Source organism: Chiloscyllium plagiosum, unplaced genomic scaffold, assembly GCF_037043375.1.
Source record: "Chiloscyllium plagiosum isolate Xiang-an unplaced genomic scaffold, Cpla_swu_hap1 HiC_scaffold_6, whole genome shotgun sequence".
In the NCBI taxonomy this organism is placed as follows: domain Eukaryota; kingdom Metazoa; phylum Chordata; class Chondrichthyes; order Orectolobiformes; family Hemiscylliidae; genus Chiloscyllium; species Chiloscyllium plagiosum.
The window spans coordinates 114,007,422-114,030,273 of record NW_028270144.1 but is presented as its reverse complement, the minus strand read 5'-3'; the positions used below and the strand labels follow the sequence as shown (position 1 = coordinate 114,030,273).

Sequence of the window (22,852 nt, the reverse complement as noted above, 5' to 3'; positions counted from 1 at the left end):
AATAAGTAGATTTCTAGGGTCTAAAGATGCCTATGAAAATGGAAAGAGTGTTACCGCATTTGAAATAGAGGCTCATCTTCATAGTGGAGTAGGCTTGATGGGCTGAATGGCCTACATCTCATCTGTTTTCTATGTTTAGCTCACAGATAGCAAAAATAAGTAAATTTACATAGGCACGAGGAAACGTAAGTACAAATTTGTAACAACTGAATTTTCACATTCATAATTTAGAAAATCTAATTTATTTGAACTTTTCACCATGAACAATGCCACCATTAATGGAGTATGATTTGCCATTTTAATGAGGTAATTTTTTTTTGTATGTAGGTTGTTGTCTGGAGTTAATAAACTTTTCATGTATACATTGCATGATGGAAAGATTTCAGTGAAAACTGACATCATGGTTGCTCACCTGACCCAGGTATGTAATTCCCTTAAAGATTGTTATTCATTGATTCAGAATATTGTATTTCAAATCCCATTCAGATTTGAACACAATTGTAGGCTGACCATTCCTGTGGAAGACTGAGTGAAAACTGCACTGTTTGTAAGGCAGATAAGCTATTCAACTGAGGCTCCATTTAATCAGGTGGACAGGGAAGGGCAGGGAAGTTTTCTGTGGTGTCCTGGGCGTTATTTATGTCTCTGTCAAAGTCGCCTCAACAAACAATTTTGATCATTTTCACACTGCTTTTGTGGTAGCTGTAAGTATGCAAATCAGCTGCTTCATTTCCTATGGTGCAAAAATGACTACACTTCAAAGTATTTCATTGGCCGTAAAGCACTTTGAGATGTCACGTGAGGCAATACCCAAGTGCAAAGTCATCTTTATATCCAGATACAATAATTTTACTCAAATAAAAGCAAAATACTGCAGTTGCTGGTGATCTGAAATAAAAGCAGAAAGTTGTGGAGAAACTGAGCAGGTCTGACCACATCTGTGAACGGACAAAGAGTCGGCATTTCAAGTCCAGTATGACTCTCAGTTTCTCTCTATATTTGCTGCCAGGTCTGCTATGTTTATCACTTTCTGTTTTTATTCACTATGCCTCATACCTTGTCCAGCTGATAGACTAACTGTAAAAGTTGTTTCCTTGTTTTGAAATCATTCAGTGAGTATTGAGAGAATTAAATTTTCAGTTTGACGTTCAATCACTGTCTACACATACAATCATTTTGACATTGAGCGTGGCAATAACACCAAGCCAGCCTTAATGCAACCTGACAAAAACTCTAATTGAGTCATGGACATGTACAGCATGGAAACAGACCCTACGGTCCAACCCGTCCATGGTGACCAGATATTCCAATCCAATCTAGTCCCACCTGCCAGTACATGACCCATATCCCTCCAAACTCTTGCTATTCATATACCCATCCAAATGCCTCTTAAATGTTGCAATTGTACTAGCCTCCACCACTTCCTCTGGCAGCTCATTCCATACACGTACCACCCTCTGTGTGAAAAGGTTGCCCCTTTTGTCTCTTTTATATCTTTCCTCTCTCAACCTAAACCTATGCCCTCTAGTTCTGCACTCCCTGACCCTGGGGAAATGACTTTGTTTATTTTCTCTATCCATGCCCCTCATAATTTTTAAACCTCTATAAGGTCACCCCTTAGCCTCCAACACTCCAGGGAATACAGCCCCAGCCTGTTCAGCCTCTCCCTATAGTTCAAATTCTCCAACCCTGGCAACATCCTTGTAAGTCCTTTCTGAACTCTTTCAAGTTTCACAACATCTTTCCTATAGGAAGGAGACCAGAATTGCATGCAATATTCCAAAAGTGGCCAAATCAATGTCCTGTAGAGCCGCAACATGACCTCCCAGCTCCGGTACTCAATACTCTTACCGATAAAAGAAAGCATACCAAATGCCTTCTTCACTATCCTATCTATCTGTGACTCCACTTTCAAAGAGCTATGAACCTGCACTCCAAGGTCTCTTTGTTCAACAACACTCCCGAGGACCTTACCATTAAGTGTATAAGTCCTGCTAAGATTTGCCTTCCCAAAATGCAGCATCTTGCATTTATCTGAATTAAACTCCATCTGCCGCTTCTCAGCCCATTGGCCCATCTGGTCAAGATCCTATTGTAATCTGAGATAACCCTCTTCGCTGACCACTACACCTCCAATTTTGGTGTCATCTGCAAACCTACTAACTGTACCTCTTATGCTTGCATCCAAATCCTTTATGTAAATGACAAAAAGTAGAGGACCCAGCACCGATCCTTGTGGCACAGGCCTCCAGTCTGAAAAACAACCCTCCACCACCACCCTCTGTCTTCTACCTTTGAGACAGTTCTGTATCCAAATGGCTAGTTCTCCCTGTATTCCATGAGATCTAACCTTGCTAATTGGTCTCCCATGGGGAACCTTGTCGAATGCCTTACTGATGTCCATATAGATCACATCTACCGCTCTGCCCTCATCAATCCTCTTTGTTACTTCAAAAAACTCAATCAAGTTTGTGAGACATGATTTCCCATGCACAAAGCCATGTTGACTATCCCTAATCAGTCCTTGCCTTTCCAAATACATAAGACCATAAGACATAGGAGCGGAAGTAAGGCCATTCGGCCCATCGAGTCCACTCTGCCATTCAATCATGGCTGATGGGCATTTCAACTCCACTTACCCGCATTCTCCCCGTAGCCCTTAATTCCTTGTGACATCAAGAATTTATCAATCTCTGCCTTGAAGACATTTAGCGTCCCAGCCTCCACTGCACTCTGTGGCAATGAATTCCACAGGCCCACCACTCTCTGGCTGAAGAAATGTCTCCGCATTTCTGTTCTGAATTTACCCCCTCTAATTCTAAGGCTGTGTCCACGGGTCCTAGTCTCCTCACCTAACGGAAACAATTTCCGAGCGTCCACCCTTTCCAAGCCATGTATTATCTTGTAAGTTTCTATTAGATCTCCCCTTAATCTTCTAAATTCCAATGAATACAATCCCAGGATCCTCAGCCGTTCCTCATATGTTAGACCTACCATTCCAGGGATCATCCGTGTGAATCTCCGCTGGACACGCTCCAGTGCCAGTATGTCCTTCCTGAGGTTTGGAGACCAAAATGGGACACAGTACTCCAAATGGGGCCTAACCAGATCTTTATAAAGTCTCAATAGCACAACAGTGCTTTTATATTCCAACCCCCTTGAGATAATTGACAACATTGCATTCGCTTTCTTAATCACGGACTCAACCTGCATGTTTACCTTTGGCTTTACGAATTTTCTCACCGTTTAGAAAGTAGTCCATGCTTCTATTCTTTTTCCCAAAGTACAAGACCTCGCATTTGCTCACATTGAATTCCATCAACCATTTCCTGGACCACTCCTCCAAACTGTCTAGATCCTTCTGCAGCCTCCCCACTTCCTCAGTACTACCTGCCTGTCCACCTAACTTTGTATCGTCAGCAAACTTTGCTGGAATGCCCCCAGTCCCTTCATCCAGATCATTAATATATAATGTGAACAGCTGCGGCCCCAACATTGAACCCCAACATCGCTTGTCACCGGCTGCCATTCCGAAAAAGAACCTTTTATCCCAACTCTTTGCCTCCTGTCAGACAGCCAATCCTCTATCCATACCAGTAACTCACCTCGAACACCATGGGCCCTCACCTTGCTCAGCAGCCTCCCGTGTGGCACCTTATCAAAGGCCTTTTGGAAGTCTAGGTAGACCACATCCACTGGGTTTCCCCGGTCTAACCTACTTGTCACCTCTTCAAAGAACTCCAACAGGTTTGTCAGGCACGACCTCCCCTTACTAAATCCATGTTGACCTCCCTCAGAACTCTAGGATGTAACCCATCAGGGTCAGGAGATTTATCAATTTAAGACCTTTTAGCTTTTCTAGCACTTTCTCTTTTGTAATGGCATGTACATCCTGTCCCTCAGGATTCCCCCCAACAACTTGCCCACCACCGACGTCAGGCTCACTGGTCTATAGTTCCCTGGCTTGTCCTTACCACCCTTCTTAAATAGTGGCACCACATTTGCCAACCTTCAGTCTTCCAGCACCTCACCTGTGACTATCAATGATACAAATATCTCAGCAAGAGACTCAGCAATCACTTCTCTAGCTTCCCACAGAGTTCTCAGGTAAACCTGATCAGCTCCTGGGGATTTTCCACCTTTACCCGTTTCAAGACATCCAGCACTTTCTCCTCTGTAATATGGACATTCAGCAAGATGTCACCATCAATTTCCCTACAGTCTGTATCTTCCATATCCTTTTCCACAGTAAATACTGATGTAAAATACTCATTTAGTATCTCCCCCATTTTCTGTGGCTCCATACAAAGGCTGCCATGCTGATCTTTGAGGGGCTCTATTCTCTCCTGAGTTACCCTTTTGTCCTTAATGTATTTGTAAAAACCTTTTGGAATTGAGACTGGCTCTAATGCAATGAGGGGTACATCGGCTTCCAAGAGATCAATTGTGTTCGGGGATTCTGTAGTCAGAGATACAGACAGACCAAAGCTATATTTGCCAAAGCTACCTCACGTCGCCTTTTTGCCCTCCTAATTTCCCTCAAGTATACTCCTACTGCCTTTATACCCTTCTAAGGATTCACTCGATCTATCCTGTCTATACCTTACATATGCTTCCTTCTTTTTCTTAACCAAACCCTCAATTTCTTTAGTCATCCAGCATTCCCTTTACCTAATACAATTCCAATAAGGTGATCATCATCCCTTTCGTATTTCTCAGTTCCACCCAAATAACTTCCCTGGATGTATTTCTGGGAATATCCTCCCTCAGCACAGATGTAATGCTATCCCTTATCAAAAATGCCAGCCTCCCACCTCTCTCGCCTTCCTTTCTATCCTTCCTGTAGCATTTGTATCCTGGAACATTCAGCTGCCAGTCCTGCCCATCCCTGAGCCACGTTTCTGTAATTACTATGATATCCCAGTCCCATGATCCTAACCATGCCTTGAGTTCATCTGCCTTCCCTGTTAGGCCCCTTGCATTGAAATAAGTGCAGTTTAATTTATTAGTCCTACCTTGTCCCTGCCTGCCCTGACTGTTTGACTCGCTTCTGTTCTCAACTGTACCAATCTCAGATTGATCTCTTTCCTCACTATCTCCCTGGGTCCCACTCCCCCACTTTACTAGTTTAAATCCTCCTGAGCAGGTCTAGTAAATTTCCCTGCCAGTACATTAGTCCCCTTCCAATTTAGGTGCGATCAATCCGTCTTGTACAGGTCACTTCTACCCCAAAAGAGATTCCAATTATCCAAAAATGTGAATCCTTCTCCCATACACCAGCTCCTCAGCCATGCATTCATCTACTCTATCCTCCTATTCCTGCCCTCACGAGCTCGTAGCACTGGGAGTAATCCAGATATTACTACTGTCAAGGACCTCCTTTTTAAAGTTCTGCCCAGTTCTCTGTAATCTCCCTTCAGAATCTCAACCTTTTCCCTTCCCAAGTCGTTGGTTCCAATGTGGACAATGACCTCTTGCTGGCCCCTCTACCCCATGAGAACATTCTGCACCTCCTCTGAGTCATCCTTGATCCCGGCAGCAGGGAAGCAACACACCATCCTGCTTTTTCACTGCTGGCCGCAGAAACGTCTGTCTGTACCTCTGACTACAGAATCCCCTAACACATTTGATCTCTTGGAAGCCGACGTACCCATCATTGCATTAGAGCCAGTCTCAATTCCAAAAAACGTGGCTGTTTGTGCTACGTTCCCCTGCGAATCCATCACCCCCTACATTTTCCAAAATGGCATACCTATTTGAAAAGGGTTTATCCACAAAAGACTCCTGCACTAGGTGCCTACCTCTCTTACCTTTCCTGGAGTTAACCCATCTACGTGACTGTATCTGAGACTTTCCCCCCTTCCTATAACTGCAATCCATCACATACTGTTGCTGTTGCAAATTCCTTATTGCTTCTAACTGTCTCTCCAACCGATCCATTCGATTGGATACGATTCGCATTCAACAGCATTTATGGCAGATATAATCCGCAGTAACCCTTAAACTCTCTTTAAACTCCCACATCTCAAACAGTTCTCTAGTTTTGAGAAAGAAAATTTGCTCTGAAAAGTTAACTTGTTAACCACTTTCCATGCATTTAAGATCATTGAAAGGCCTACTGTTTAAGTTGTAATTGACACCAAGACTCACTCAGGTAAAAACAATGACTGCAGATGCTGGAAACCAGATTCTGGATCAGTGGTGCTGCCTGTCCTCGGATGCTGCCTGAATTGCTGTGCTCTTCCAGCACCACTGATCCAGAACCAAGACTCACTCGCCTATCATTGCTGTGCTCAAGGACAAAATGGTTCCTGGTCAAGCAACATCCTGATGTTAAAATTCTCATCCGACTTTCAAATCTCTGCACGACTTTGCACCTCCTCATTGCTGTACTGTCCTCCAGGTCCACAACCCAGAAGATATTTGGCCTCATTTCATTCCCTTGAGCATCCCCCTAATTCTAATCACTCCACCATTGCGAGCTTTACATTCCGCTTCTTCGGCGCATGCTTTGGAATACTATGACTCTAGTTCACCAACTCTGTACCTCGCTTTTCTCCTTTATGAACCTACTGATTCGACCAAACATTTTATTACCATAAAGGCACTGTACAAATGTAATTCACTGTAGTTGATGTTATTGCAGTTCCAGTCATAAACACCAGAGTGCACTTTGCTATATTGAAGAATAAATTCAAACTTTGTCATGTTATATTTGTCTGTACGATTTAGCAAGTGTCAAATTTTGTAATGTTTGTATTTACAGTGCCTCATCATGTCAGTGCATTCTCAAAATTTTTAAAATGTAGTGAATTATGAGGTAAATGTCCTGTGTGAACCATTCGGGCTTGGTATCTTATTATTTTTGCATTTATTGAAGAACTAAGGCCATTATTTGGTGGAAATGCATTCTGACATGTTATTAATTCATTCATAGATGTGACTTTGCTGGATCAGCGCTTATGGATCTTCCCAAACTGCCCTTGAGAAGGCAGTGGTGGGCTATGTTCTTGAACCACTGCAGTCCATTTGCTATAGGTACCCCAAAATTGGTGTTAGGAAGGGAATTCCAGGGTTTTGACCCAGCAACACTGAAGGGTTGGAGATGTTAGGATTATCACTGGCTTATTTAGGTGAGAGTCAACTCCAAAACGCAAAGTCCAATCAATTCCATGATAATTATCTTTTCATCTCTCATTTACTATCATTTTGTTACCCTATGGATTTAGGATGATAACTGGGGTGTTCAGTATGCCCAACTCTATGTTGTCTGTCAGTAGTAGTCTTCTGGAAATTGTTTGATTACTTTTTGCAATTGAAAGAAATTTCCAGACTTTCTGCTGATGTCTGAGTTTTTTTTTGTGTTGGTTTTGTCTCCTGAGAACAATCAGAGTGCAGCATCATTAGACCAGGCATGATCTTTCCAAACTACAAAATATTCATTTGTTTGTAACTGGTTGCTCCATCTAATAGATTGAGGGAAGAAATTATATTTTTGTGTTTGCGTTAGTAGAATGTTTTCAGTATATAAAGTACTTTTCTTGTCACAATAATGTTTTGTTTACTCATGATAAGATAATTGCTTAATTGATATTTTTCTGAATATACTTTCGTTCCTGTATTTCAAATTGCCTAAGTGTCCCTCTAGTCAAACAGCTGTGAGTGGTAGAAGTCTGCTGAAACTTGATGGTGCTGTTCTGAGTTTGCTGCTGGTGCATTTTCAAATTGAAGCACGCGTAATCAGCAACTCTGGTGATTGAGGTTATGTGCTTCCTCCAGTCGGTGGGCTAAACTATTTTCCCTTTTCTGTAGAATTGCCTGAGAGCAGTATTGGAGCAGATAGCAGCATATGGGCAAGTTGTGTTCAGACTGCAGAAGTTCATGGATGAGGTTATTGGACACACCTCTGAAAGTTGCTCACTTGGAACCTTACCCACTTCTAAAAAATTTAATGAACCCCCCTTTCGGACATACCAGTCTTTTGTGTGGGCCTTGCATAAATACTTTCTAAGCTTCAAGGAGGAACTTGTCAGCATTGAAAAGTGTATGATAACTAAAGGTATTTCATATGTTGACATTCTGTTAACACTTCCTTTGCCTGAGTTCCTTGTACGGATTTGTCTTGTTACAATTATTATCCTTACACATTCTGGGCATTTTTGTGAAAGGCACAATAATCGTAGATTTTTTTTTGTTCAAAATGTTTTGTAATGTACACTTATCAGAATTAAGTGCACTGATGGAGATAAACATTAGCCTAACAGGTATCCCTCAGTAGAAACAAAGAAGCAGGAAAATGTCAGACAAATTGTGCTTCATTATAAAAATGAACGTGACTGATTACCCACAGCTTAATGTAATATATCATCATCCTTGCTTTGGTAGATGACAGTTTACACTCACAATGTGCAAGTTTCACAGTTCCAGGCAATTAACTTTGCATAATATCAAATTCTGTAAGTGAATTTTGACACTTATATTCTGATGACTCAGTTATTCTGTCCTTTTTTATACTCAGCTTATTAATTGAACAACCAATTTCTTTCCTGCACAATGCTCTGACACTTTTCTTTAATTTGGTAAACAAGTATTGTGAGGGAGAATAAGGATGGTTGCTGTACTGGAACTGCACATCCCACCAGTCTAGCCAGTATTAAGAAGGCTGACAATAGAGAAAATTATTAGTTATGAACATTGTATTGTTTCTATGGTTCCCAATTGTAATTTCAATTACTCATGTGGCATTCGTACATTTTCCTGCCGAAGGGAGCTGGACAAACCATGACCTTATCAATGAAGATCCCAGTAGTGTCAGTCAGTAGTGCTCTGTGGCAGATTGCTTATGCATGTGCTGACTGGGCTGTGCATAATGCTTTCGTACAGGAGTCTGTCAGTCATTTGTGTCCTGTGCAAAAAGGCATCACTAATATCACTTAGTGTTGAGCATTAACATAATTTGTCAGGGTTTCCACATCTAATTGTTTTGGGTCTTGTTGCAAATACTGCATGTAAGAACTCATTTCTTTCTTGGTAGGTTCTACAATTTTTTTTCTTATATTTCTGTCACTGACAACCTTTTTTTTATTTTAAGATGAGACAGTGACTCTGGCAGCTGTACTTGAAAAACTGACTCCTCGATTGTCTCAACTTAAGATACTTCACAAAGTATTCAGTACAGGAATAGCAGAGGTTCCACCTGACACTCCAAATGTAATCAGGGCATCGCATCTGTTGAATACTCTATATAAGGCGATTATTGAGTATGACAGTGTAGGAGAAGCTTCTGAGCAGACGGTGAGTACACCTTTTATTATAATAATGCTAAGAATCAAAATCCTGTGTGTGGAACTGAAGTAGTGAGTGAAAATCTATTTTCTACTAGTTATGTTGAAAGATTAAATGTTTACATACTTTTGTTTGTGCCCTTTATTATACGATTTCTCTTTTTTAAAAAATTGGTTGCCTCATTAAGTAGCAGGGTTCAGACCATCATTTTTACAGCACATCTACAGCAATATACTCACTAAGCTGTGTGGTTAGTTTCTGTGCAGGCCACATACAATCCCCTTATAACTTGTAACGTGTGAATGGCTGCACAAAAGAATTTAAAAGTCCTTCACGCTTAAGTGGTTTGGCTAGTACTACAAAGAAATGTATTTGCTACACTGTTTATGAGCTTAGTAGATTATCTGAATTCCATCCTGTCCTCTTCCACAGAAATGGATTTCCAAATGACTTCATTTGATGTTAATCAAAAGATACTGATTCTGTGCACTACCCAGCTCACTTATTTTTTTCTGCTTGCTTCTGATAAGGAAGCCTTTGTACCACCTTAGCATCAGGAAACTTGTGTTTCACTAATTTGCATGGCATCTTGTTTATTATGAGGATGTATTTTTGAAAAATTGCAATAAAATAACAATGAGGTGATTTCTGAAATTTCCTTCCTAAACCTTTCTGCCTCTTCACCTCTCTCTTCCTGTAAAACACTTCCTAACACCTTTCCTTTCGATTAATATTTTGGTTCATGTTCCAGTATCCCTTTACATGGCTTGGTGGCTGCTCCTGTGAAGAACTTTGGAATATCTTATTACATTCAAAATCCTAAGAGTGGTGGCATGTGATAATGGCACTGGCAGAGGTCTGGCCTTTTGCTCTGGGAACTTGGCCAGGGAATTTGAATTCAATAAATAAAATCAGAAGTTGAAAGCTAGTCTCCTTGGTCATGACCATGATAATATCACTGTTGTAAAGTAAATGTCCTTTCGGAAGAAAATCTGCCATTCTTGCTTTGTCTGCCTTACACGTGACTCCACACTCGCATCATTATGACTGCTCCCTGAAATAGCTTGGCAAGCCAGTCAGTTTAAAATAGACAACAAATGCTGGTTTTGCCAGAAAACCCCCACATCCCGCAAAAGAATGCAATACATTTATTTTAACAGTTCAGTTTATTAAATTAACTCAACTCTGTTTATGATCAGATAAGAGCAAAATAACCAATGGATGGTGGAGATCTGAAATAAAAACAGAAAATGCTTGTGAAGCATCTGTGTCGAAAGAGGCAATTAACATTGAGTCTGACATGACCCTTCTTCTGAATTTCTGTTCTGAAAAAGTCCTATCAGATTCTTCTCACTGCAGACCCTGCCAGACCTGCTCAGTTTCTTCAGCATTTTCTGATCCATTTCACCATGTTTGACTATTTTAACATATCCCTTTTTTTTGTAATGTCAGTAATATTACAAATAAAAATGTTAATATAAGATACACATTGTTGATGAAATTTAATGCTTTCGAGTGATCAGGTAACTGCTGTGAGATGGACACAGATTTGTCGATACATTTTGGATTCAGTTGAGGCATTAGTAAGCAGTAACAAATTTAAGATTGCGTTGGCAGTTACAAGGGTTATATGGCCAGTGATTTATGGCAGGATGACCAATGTGCCTTGTTGTTTAGGCAGAAAGGGTAGAAAAAGGGAATGAGTGAAATGGTGTCATTCATTGGTAAATATCTTCATAAGATACCTTGACCAAGTGACTGAGAAGAGAAAAGTTCATTTCCACTTCGATGGGAATAGGGTGGGAACCATGAGAATTAATTATGAGGCTAACGTTTTGTACTTTGAGATTAAACTATCTTTATTTCCCTCTTTCTGCAGGTATCGCTTCTGTTTTCTTTATGGGTAGAAACTGTAAGGCCATATCTAGAGATTGTGGATGAGTGGATAGTACACGGAAATTTGTCTGACCCTGCTAAAGAATTCATTATCCAAAGGTAGTATACTGTCAAAAATATAAATTGCTTTTGATTACTTGGCTATCCTTTAGACATTGTGATATTTTGTTAGTCAAGATGAATGGTTTAGTTTTGTTGACTGATAATTATGCAATCTAGTTGTGCTACTAAATTATACAGGCATTTTGATTAGTTCCTGGTCAGTGCTGAGCTAGCTAATCTTGGTATCCATACTTGACCTTGTATAAGGGAAGAAAAAAGTCTGTTTTTAAAAAAAATGTTATGGAGCAGAGCTGTAGTGGTAAGACAGTGTATCTTAATAGGAGTAGATATTGGAATTGTTACATTGTCCTCTGCTTTAGAACACAAAAGACTTTCAGAATTTTGAATAGCTTACAGAACTCCTGCTTCTAAAATAAACTGGCAGGAATCTTTGCATCTTGGTAATGACTCCAGCAGGGAGTCTTTAATGGGCTGATTTTAAGTTGGAGTTGGGGCAGCTTACATTTTTCAAATAGTTGTTTCTTTTGATGCCTTGGTGAGTAGTTCAGCCAGCTGATCAAGGAGTTCTTCTCATGAACATATGAAATAGGAGCAGAAGTAGACTATTTGGCCCCTCAAGCCTGCTCCATCATTAAAGAAGATCATGGTAGCGCTGATTTTGTTTCCAATTCTTAATTTCCATTTATCCCAATAACCTTTGATTCCCTTGCCGAACAAGAATCTATCCACCTCTGTGTTAAAAACATTCAATGATATAGCCTTCTGAGGCAGAGTGTGCATGATTGTCTGAGAGAAATGAATTTGGGCAGCCCTTAATTTTACAACAGTTACCTCGAGTTCTGTACTCACCAACAAGAGAGAGCATCATTTATATGTTCATCTTGTCAAGACCATTTAGAATCTTGTTCATTTCAATCAAGTCAGTCCTCACTGTTCTAAGATCCAGTCACAGCCTGTCCAGTACCCACCTTTGATTGCTACAGTGACACTGAAGAGGATTTGGGTTGGTGGAAGATATTTTTCCAGAATTGACACCTCTAATTATTTTCCATTACATTGTCTCCTCTGCCACACCCCTTTCTGAAAATGCAATTTATCAGGTGTGAATAGGTATTTGATAACTCCCGCAACTGAATTGTTGTCAAATCATTCATTGACAGACTGATTGATTGTGAGTAATATCTATTTGGCTAAGATATTAGAAGGTGAATTTAGAATCCGAGACTGTCTATTCTCAAATTACAATATTCAGGATTCATGGTCTCACAATGTATCTAGATGATTTAAATTTAAACAGTGTTGAAGTTTGTTGGTGATAGGTAGGCATAAAAGTAAAGTTTGGCAGACATTGAAGATTGTAAAAAGGAAAGACTGGATAGTAGACTGACAGATCAGGTAATGTTATTTGGAAAGAAAAATGAGGAATTGAAATACATGGACTGGAAAGAAGTTGAAGGGTGATAGTGAATAACAGCATTGAGACTGTCAAATATCTGGTATCAGCCTGATAAATTTCTATGGACTGCCACCAATGCTAGAATATCTTTCTTTGGACAAGGGACACAAAACTGTTCATAGTATTTTAAATGTGGTCTGACTCATGCCTGTGTAGTTTTAGCAAAATATCCCTACTTTTAGACTCCATTCCCTTTGAAATAATGACTAACATTCTGTTTCCCTTCCCTATTACCCACTGAAGTTGGGTGCTAAGAATTTTTGATCCATTGACGAGAACTCCAAAATATCTGTTCTGTAGCTTTCTGCAGTTCTTCTTCCATTTCAATAATATCAAGCATTAGATTAGTTTTGGGTGAGCCAGATTTACTGGATTGAACGACCTCATTGTTTTCTGTGATTTTTGTATTTCTAAATTAAGTTTAAAATCATCTGAGGCATTGAGAATGCATTTTCAATTTGTGGCGTTGGACCAGTATTGTAGATTCTTGTTGGGAAATTACACATGTTAAATAGTGCTACAGCTAACCGCAGAATGTTGGACGTATGCTCATTGAAAGATGATGGCATTATAATAAAGGATAAATAGATGGGGCAGGATTTTTGCCTCTTATTATTTGACAGATAAGCAACAGGATTCAAATAATATTGCAGGTGATCTTAAGTACTTGTGTTAATTATAGGTATTAAAAAGAGCCAATGCAGCATTGTAGCTATGCCTTTAAAACGCTAAGTCTATGATTTTCTACTTTATTTACATTATTGTTTTGCACGCTAGGAACAAGGATGTCCCAGTGAATCACAGAGATTTCTGGCATTCTACATGTACATTATACAGCATATCTGAAAAAACTGGAATTGATGAAAATGTAGGTGATGGTGCAGGCAGCAGTTGTGGCATGGATCAGGAAAATTCCAGTAAGCAGCACACAATGGTCTCCTTTCTGAAGCCAGTGCTAAAGCAAATTATTATGGCTGGCAAATCAATGCAGCTGCTTCAGAATTTGGAAAGTAAAGACAACCCGGGCCACCCAATGCAAAATGCCCACCGAGGTAAGGAAAGTAACTGCATTGATATAATGATCATCTGAATAAACTTTTTCGCAGGTTTCATCTTAGTCATTTCAGAGTTGCAACTTACCATTTGGAGAACTTATGAAATTCAACTTTTTAAACAATGCTAAATATTACATTAGCCAATATTGCAATGTTGCACGATGATTTAATGGTTCGCATTGCTGCCTCACAGCACCAGGGCCCTAGGATCAATTCCAGTCTCTGGCGACTGTCTGTGTGGAGTTTGCACATTCTCCCAGTGTCTGCTTGGATTTCTTCTGGGTGCTCCGGTTTCTTCCCACTGTCCAAAGATATGCAGGTTAGGTGTGTTGGCCATGCTAAGTTGCCCATAGAGTTCAGGGATGCGTAGGTTCGGTGCATTAGTTATGGGAAATGTAGAGTAGTAGGATAGGGAATGGGTCTGGATGCATGTTCTTCGGAGGTTTGGTGTGGACTTGTTGGGTCGAATGGCCTGTTTTCACACTGTGGGGATCCCATGATACTTCAATTGAAATCATACTCTAGCTGCTGCATATATTTTCGATGTGAATCATCTGCATTCTGATGTAACCTCTCGGGCAGCAATTGATCAATGTACTCTGTTTATTAAACTCTGTTTAATAAACAAAGTCGATCTTGTGCGTGACATAAAAATGTGAGATTTAAAATTGGGGTTGAGGTCAAGGAAACTAAGTGTAATTAACTTTTAAGTTTTTAATTAGCTGTAATGCACCAACTTCTTCTGAAAATGACTTCCATAGATTGTTTCAAAATGTTCCACAGCCAGTGAGGTAGTTTTGAAGCGCAGTCACTTTTGTCAGAGATGGTTGTTAACATTGAATCATGCCTGATGTATAAAATTATCAGATAACCTCAACCTCGTCTTGAGGTATTTGATGCTGTTTCTGTTTTTAAAAGTGATGTGGTTCCTGCACAGAGCATCAGGGGAATTGAAATTACTGTACTGTCCTGTCATTAATAATTTGTCACTTTAATAAGTCAAGTTATTCTTCTCTTTCCAAATTAGATTAATAATAATCCTGTTCCCGATTATAAAGTATTGTGTATTCCTAAGCATTAATTTATTCTCCTGGTGCCCATGCATAACACTTCCAAGAATCGTAGCTTATTCTTGAACATACCTTCGCATCTCTGCAATGTTTTTTCGTCCCTACTTAGCTGCTTCCCTCACGACAAATAACACTTACTAATGATTGTGCATTAGGAGGTTGTTGCTGTGAATAGTGCACAGAGATATCTAAATTTGTGCAGTGTGTTTTGCTCTGTCTGCTGCAGCATAGGGCAGTACTAATTAGAATGCTAGCCATCAGCAATTTTTTTTCTTATTCTCTAAGCATGCATCAGCTCAATCCATTGTCACCTGCTAAGTACCATCCCTTGCACAGTATGCAATAAAAAAAATGCCTGTTGTACAAGAAAAAAATTGGAATGCTTAAAAATATTATTTGCATAAGGCTTCAAAGTTGAGATTAGCCTTATACTTTGGTGATCTATTAATCAGATCACACATATACAATTGCTGGGTCTGCACTACTGCAGCAAAATAATATTTGTCTTTGATTTGGAATGCCTTAAGTTCAAATCCCACTCCAAACTGCTGTGGCCAGAGGACACAAGGATTGCATCGAGCAGTGTGCTTCTGTCTGATGGGAGTGGAGTGCTCCACCATTTGTAGCCTGAGAGAACATGAGATCAGATCCATAATTAATCTAATATCTATCATTAATATCCACAATTTATTTGATGCGTGGCTGATTTGCAATGCCAGTTTTCCATCCAAAGGGCAAGTTGGTAATCTGCTTCTGCGTTTAAAAACTGATTGTAAGTTATTAAGTTGTGAGTTTTATTTTTCTGCCTGCTTCAATTAAAAACTCTACTGTGAAAACATGACTATTACATCTCATGATTCCCCTGTTCATAGTTTGATATATTCACTAAGCATTATAAATCTGAAACTGAGGTCTGAGTATAAATTCTGCCAGTCTCAAAGACTGAAGTAGGATTTCATACAACAAGGGGTTCATCCCTACTTGAAAGCAAGTACAAATGGGGTTTGTGTTTAATTTATTTATGATGGACTGTTAAGGTTTAGACAGTTGGGATCCATTCATGCGAGTGATCAAAGGCAGAAGAACCAATAAAAGCTAGAATAAAAAGTTAAAAATAGTCAAGAAAGTAACAAGAGTTCCTCCCTGCCTGCTCCCCACCAAGTTCAATGCTGAACTGATGGATTAGGCAATTCACTCAGAGTCTTCTGCAAGCTTTGAAGTTTAGGGATGAAACTAAAAAACTAGATGACTTCTATGTATTTGTTCCCATTTTGTCTCCATGCCACAAACCTTTGTGAGGAAAAAAATAGGTGTTCATTTTGTATCTCGCTCGCTCTCTAGCGCTCTCTCCCTCGTGCGCTCTCTCTCTCACGCTGTTGTTCGGGCTCGCACTCTCGGGCTCCCTCTCTCTCTCGTGCTTGTTCTTGCTCTTGGGCGCTCCCTCTCGTGCTCGGGCACTCTATCTTGTTCTTGCGTGCTCTGTCTCTCTCAGGCTCGCGCTCTCTTTCATGCTGTCTCTCATGCTCACTCTCGCTTGCACTCGGGTGCTCTCTCTGTCTCTTTTTATCTCTCATGCATGCGCTCTCTCCCTCGCGCACACCATTGTTCGCACACGAGCTCTTTCTCGCACTCGCACTCTCTCGCGCTTGCACTCTCTCTCGCGCTTGTTCTCGCTCTTGCGTACTCTATCACTCTCGGGCGCTCTCTCGCACTTGTGCACTCTCTCGCGCTCTCTCTCTCGGGCTTGCGCTCTCTCTCGTGCTGTCCTTTGCATTTTTCTTGCTTGCGTCCTCACGCTCGCTCGCGGGTGCTCTCTCTCTTTTTCTCTCTCGCGCATGCGCTCTCTCCCTCGCCTGCTGTCTCTCTCATTCATTTGCACTTGCACTCTCTCTCTCACGCTCGCACTCTTTCGCGCTTCCTCTCTCTTGCTCTTGGGTGCTCTCTCTCTCTCGGGCTTGCGCTCTTACTCGTGCTGTCCCTTGTGCTTTTTCTTGCTCGCGTCCTCATGCTCACACACTCTCTGTCTTGCTCCCTCGCTCGCTGTCAGGCGCTCTCTCTCTCGCGCTCTCTCACTCTCGCTCGCACTCTCTCGTTCACTCGCGCTCTCTCTCTCTCGCTCTTGCTCTCACCCCCTTGCTCTCTCATGCTTTCGTCCTTGCTCTTTCTTTCTCTCACTCTCCCGCACTCTCGCGCGCTCGCGCGCTCTCTCTCGCGTGCTTGCTTTCTCACGAGCACGCTCTCTCTCTCTCTCCCCCTCTCTCCAACTCCCCCTCTCCACTGGTTTTTCCCCCCCACCCTACCCAATTCCCTATCTTTCTTGGAAAATATTGAAACTGCAGACATTTTCAGATATGTGCTTGCACTATTTTTTGAATGACTTCCAAATTCATCCTGAGTTGCTGGGTCCACTGCTTTTCCTCATTTATATAAACAATTTGGATGTGAACATCAGAAGTATTGTTAGTAAGTTTGCAGATGACACCAAAATTGGAAGTGTAGTGGACAGTGAAGAAGGTTACCTCAGAGTATAACGGGACCTTGGATCAGATGAGCCAATGGGCTGAGAAGTGGCAGATGGGAGTTTAATTTAGATAAATGTGAGGCGCTGCATTTTGGAAAGGCAAATCCAAACAGAACTTATACACTTAATGGTAAAGTCCTAGGGAGTATTGCTGAACATAGAGACCTTGGAATGCAGGTTCATAGTTCCTTGAAAGTGAATTCGCAGGTAGACAGGATAGTGAAGAAGGTGTTTGGTATGCTTTCCTTTACTGGTCAGAGTATTGAGTCCAGGAGTTGCGAGATCATGTTGTTGATGTACAGGACTTTGGTTAGGCCACTGTTGGAATATTGCGTGCAATTCCGGTCTCCCTCCTATCGGAAGGATGTTGTGAAACTTGAAAGGGCTCAGAAAAGATATACAAGGATGTTGCCAGGGTTGGAGGATTTGAGCTATAGGGAGTGGCTGAAAAGGCTGGGGCTTTTTTCCCTGGAGCATCCGAGGCTGAGGGGTGACCTTTATAGAGGTTTTATAAAATCATGAGGGGCATGGATAGGATAAATATCCCTGGGGTCGGGGAGTCCAGAACTAGAGGGCATAGGTTAGGGTGAGAGGGGAAAGATATAAAAGTGACCTAAGGGGCAACCTTTTCACACCGAGAGTGGTGCATGTATGGAATGAGCTATCAGAGGAAGTGGTGGAGGCTGGTTCAATTACAACATTTAAAAGACATCTGGATGGGTACATGAATAGGAAGGGTTTAGAGGGATATGTGCCAAGTGCTGGCAAATGGGACTAACTTAGGTTAGGATATCTGGTGAGTTGGATTGAAGGGTCTGTTTCCATGCTGTATGTCTCTGTGACTCTATGCATTAATAGTTAACATTAACTTGTTGGGGCAGCTAGGGGTTAAAAATAAAAAAATCAGGAACTGCTCAACTTGCCCACTTTTTAATGGAGGTTTGGTGACTAACCTGCTTTCATGGTCTGTCATTAGAATATTTTTAAAAATACAACATAAGTTTTATTTCTATGGATTATAGTCTGGAATTCCCAACCCTTTGGGAATCCTGGACAGTGAAAGGATCTGAGAAGGACTGGTGAGGCAAGTGATTTTATTGCATTGTTTGTGTACAGATTAACCAGCAGTTCTTTCTCTGGCCCACCAAGTTTATCTTTTCAATGACACAATTGAACTCTCACACGAGGCCAATTCTTCATTCATGTTTGATTCCACACTCTCCTGCTGCAAAGTCAGAGAGAAAGTACTCCCCTAAATACCTGCCACTCCTAACAATATGACGTTCCCCTTACCCATGAAATATTCCTTACAACCCTTGTGATTTCTGACTTGATGAAGATCTCCTGCTGGCTGTTTCTAATCTAGCTGTCAGGTACCCATGAAACTGCCTGACAGGAAATGTGTTGAAAAAGATTTAAAACTGGCCTTGCTATTCAGTTCTCTAGGACTTGCAAGAAGTCCATTCTTTTACATTTTCTAATCATCTTCTGTGCTCCCTGTATCACTAAGATGTAGATCTATTGCACTGAAGTTCTGAATATTTTTCTTCATAAAGGCTATTCAGTTGATATTGTGTTTTCATTCTTGATTTGACTACAGATGCAGAAAGGAAGAGCTTATATGCACTATTCCTCGAGTCACTTCAGTCCCGTCTTCGGTACAGAGAGGAGACTGAGACCTGTGAACATACTGTTCCAGAGCAACAAGCTACTAAAGAAAGCCTGATAAAAGTGCAGTCTATAGTGGCTCGGCACCTTGAACTCGAAGATATTCATGATCCTTTATTAGCTATAAATTTTGCAAGGTACATTTCTGACACACAAATATGTTCACTTTTTTAAAATATCACTAAATTCTATTGTAGATTTCTGACTACTGACTAATCAAATATTTTTTGGATCTTTGTTTCAATGAAATGTTATGCTTATAGTGTTTGTGGATGCTGGTACTCAGGCATGAGACACATTGTGTTTGGGCATTCATTGTGAGCATCAACTATTCCTAAATCAGTTGTAGCATAATTGAAACGAGTAAAAAATCTGCCACTGTGTCTCAGCAGTGCTCCAAACACCGTCATCTATTCTATCACTATAATGTTTAAGAATTTTATTGTTGAGAGTTCATCTTTATTAGTAAGTAAGGCATAAATAGTGTCATGTAGCATGGAAACATATCCTTCAGTCCAACCTTTCCATGCCAACTAATTATCTCAGTCTGACCCAATCCCATGTGTCAGCATTTGACCCATATCCCTGTAAACCCTTCCTATTCATGTAGCCATCCAGAACCCTTTTAAATGTAATTGTACCGACCTCTACCAATTCCTCTGGCAGCTTGTTCCTTACGTGCACTACCCTCTGTGAAAAAGTGACCCCTTGGATCCTTTTTAAATTTTTCCCCTTTCATCTCAAACCCATGATCTCTAGTTTTGGACTTCCCCACCCTTGGAAAAATGCCTTGTCTATTACACTGTCCATGCCCTCATGGTTTTATAAACCTCTATAAGGTCACCTGTCAGCCTGTGATGCTGCAGAGGCCAAAGAAAAACAGCATATCCAGCCTCACCCTCCAGCTCAAACTCTCCAGTCCTGGCAACATCCGTATAAATCTTTTCTGCACCCTTTCAAGTTTAACAACATCCTTCTGAGAGAAGGGTGACCAGATTAGTCTGCAGTATTCTAAAAGTGGCTTCACCAATGTCCTGCAACATGACGTCACAGCTCCTATACTTAATGTTCTGATCAATGAAGGCAAGTGTGCAAGATGCCTTCTTCATTACCCTGTCTTCCTGAGACTCCACTTTCAAGGGACAACACACCTGCACTGCTCGGTCTCTTTGTTTGCCAACACTCCCCAGGGCCCTACCAATAATTGTATAAATCCTGACCTGGTTTGCTTTACCAAAATGCAACACTTCACATTTATCTAAATTAAACTTCATCTGCCACTCCTTGGCCCATCTGATCAAGGTCCTGTTGTACTCTGAGCTATTTTATGCATCAGCCATACAAAGGCCAGGTTCTGAACTATTCTTGGAGTACGACGTACGATTGTGGACCCCACGTCTTAAGGATATATTAACCTTGAAGGGAGAGCAGAATGGATTATCATAAAAGAGATGGACTCCAAGGATTAAATTGCAAGGAGTGAATACACAAGCAGGATTTTAGCCCTTGGAATCTTCCACCACCGCCCACTGTCACCTACTGTCAAGCCAATTTTGTTTCCAGTTGGCAAACTCTCCCTGAATCCCACTTGATCGAACTTTACTAACTAATCTACCATGCAGAAGGCTTTACTGAAGTCCATGTAAATAACGTCAACTACTCTGCCCTCATCAATCTTTTTTGTTATTTTCTTAAAATACTCAATTGATTCCCTTTGCACAAAGTCATGCTGACTATCCTTAATCAGTCCTTGGCTCTCCAAATGCATGTAAATCCTACCTTTAGAATCACCTCCAACAGTTTACCCACCACCGATGTCAGACTCACTGGTTTATAGGTCCCAGGCTCTTCCTTATAGCTTTTCTTAGTTAAAGGCACAACATTAGCCACCTCCAGTGCTCCAGTACCTTACCTGTGGTTATAGATGATCCAAATATCTCTGTAAGGAGCCCCGAATTTCTTACCTAACTTGCCACAGCATCATGGGATACACTTGATCAGGTCCCGGAAATTTGTCCACCTTTAGTTTTTCTAAGACCTCCAACACTTACTCTTCTGTATTGTGAATTGTTTTCAAAACATCAATATTTATTTCCCCGAGTTCTCTAGTCTCCATTTCTTTCTCCACAGTAAAAACTGACAAAATATTCATTTAATGGCTTTCCATTTCTCCTGCAAAGCATGGTAGAAGTTTAGGACTCTCTACCACAGACGGCAACCAATCCTAAATCATTGTTAATTATAAAACTAATATTAATAGATCTTTGTTAGCCAAAGGGTTAAAGAGATGCGAAGAAAAAGTGTGAATGTAGGGGCCTGGTAGCTTGGTACTAATGGAAGTAGACTAATAATCCGTGGACCTGGACTAGTGCTGCCGAGGCACAAGTTCAAATCCCACCAAGGAAGTCCAAGGAATTTGAATTCACTGATGCCTTTGGATAAGGAAATGTGTCATCCTTGTGACTGCAGATGCATGGCAAAGTAGCTAGTTCTTAAATGCTCTTGCAAGCCACATAATTTGTAGATAGCCCTTCACCTGTTCAAGGACAGTTATCAAAGGGAAATTAATATTGGTCTTGATGGCGATGCTCATGTTCCAATAAAATATTTGATTAAAAATATAATTTAAGATCAGTTATTATCCCATTAAATGGTGGAATAAGTTCAAGATGCTAAATTATCTACTGTTCCTATCTTCCTATAACTGAATTGTAGTATCATAGCAATTTTACTCTTCAGTTTGCAGCACTTTTACACTTTGTTTGTGCAACGATGCACGCATGTTATTTATGCCAGGACAAGATGTGCGTAGTACCTGCTGAGCTGACATGCAACTTAGCAGCTGCATTGTTCTACAGCCTTATTTTTATAAAGCTTCTTTTACAACCAGTGGGCAGTGGAGACGTTTAACCTATTTATCTGGGTTTGATTTCAGTCTGTGGCCTAGAAGTGATAAGCAAATAGCACACCCTATTCTGCGATACATTGATTTTAATGGTGAAAATTTAAAGTGAACAACTGTTGGCAATAAGACCAGTTCAGTTTGTATTTTGACTGGTATCATCAACCTATAATTAGGGTGAGCTTTAAAGCCATTAAAAAAGGTACTAACTCATTAAAACTCTTTAAAACACGAGTTCATGGATTCAACTAAATTATGTGTAAGTGTTAATTCATAGTGATAATGCTGATATGAAATTGGTATGAGTTACAATGTTGGTATCCATACCTGATTCTTGAACCAGTAGTTAGTGAGATTAAATTTAGAGAGTTTCTTCCAAATCTTTATTGAATTAATGATATCATTTTCCACTCATATTGCACAAGCTCATTTGTTGACACTGCTTTACAGGAAGTAACACCAGGAATGTAAGTGTTTTTGCAAAACAAAATGTGTAGGATTGCCAGACTTGGTCTCCTATCTTTTGAAAAAAGAAAGCTTAGAGGCAACCTGATAGAAGTATTCAGAATTTTGAAATGTTTTGAAAGAGTGGAGGCAGATAGTGTTTCCTCTTATTAGGATGACCATAACGAAAGTTTATCAAAATAAGTTAATGACCAAGAATTGCAGTAGGAAATTTGGAGAAAACATTTATCTAAAATTATTGTATGAATGTAGATCTTACAATCACAAAATGACGGGAAGTGATTGAAGGAAATACTATAGATACATTTCAGGGCATATTAGGGAGAAAGGAATGGATCAAATTAGATGAGACAGTTAGGAGGAAGCTCAAGTATAGCATCAATACAACATCATATTTCTGTGCTTTATAACTTGGGTAATTCTTATGTAGTCAAAGCTACCAACTTGCACTTAACTTTTTTTTTCCCCACA

General features: G+C 40.5%; 1 protein-coding gene across 2 annotated transcripts in view; it reads left to right on the top strand.

Moving 5' to 3' along the window:
- Window positions 1-22,852, top strand: part of tubgcp5 (tubulin gamma complex component 5) — a 77,799-nt gene that overhangs the window by 38,073 nt on the left and 16,874 nt on the right. For both annotated transcript variants that reach the window (XM_043692307.2, XM_043692306.2), the window contains exons 9-14: window positions 328-421; window positions 7,813-8,059; window positions 9,092-9,294; window positions 11,165-11,280; window positions 13,478-13,752; window positions 18,947-19,151. In XM_043692307.2, the coding sequence (XP_043548242.2) occupies window positions 328-421; window positions 7,813-8,059; window positions 9,092-9,294; window positions 11,165-11,280; window positions 13,478-13,752; window positions 18,947-19,151 (1,140 nt within the window). The remainder of the gene's footprint in view (window positions 1-327; window positions 422-7,812; window positions 8,060-9,091; window positions 9,295-11,164; window positions 11,281-13,477; window positions 13,753-18,946; window positions 19,152-22,852) is intronic.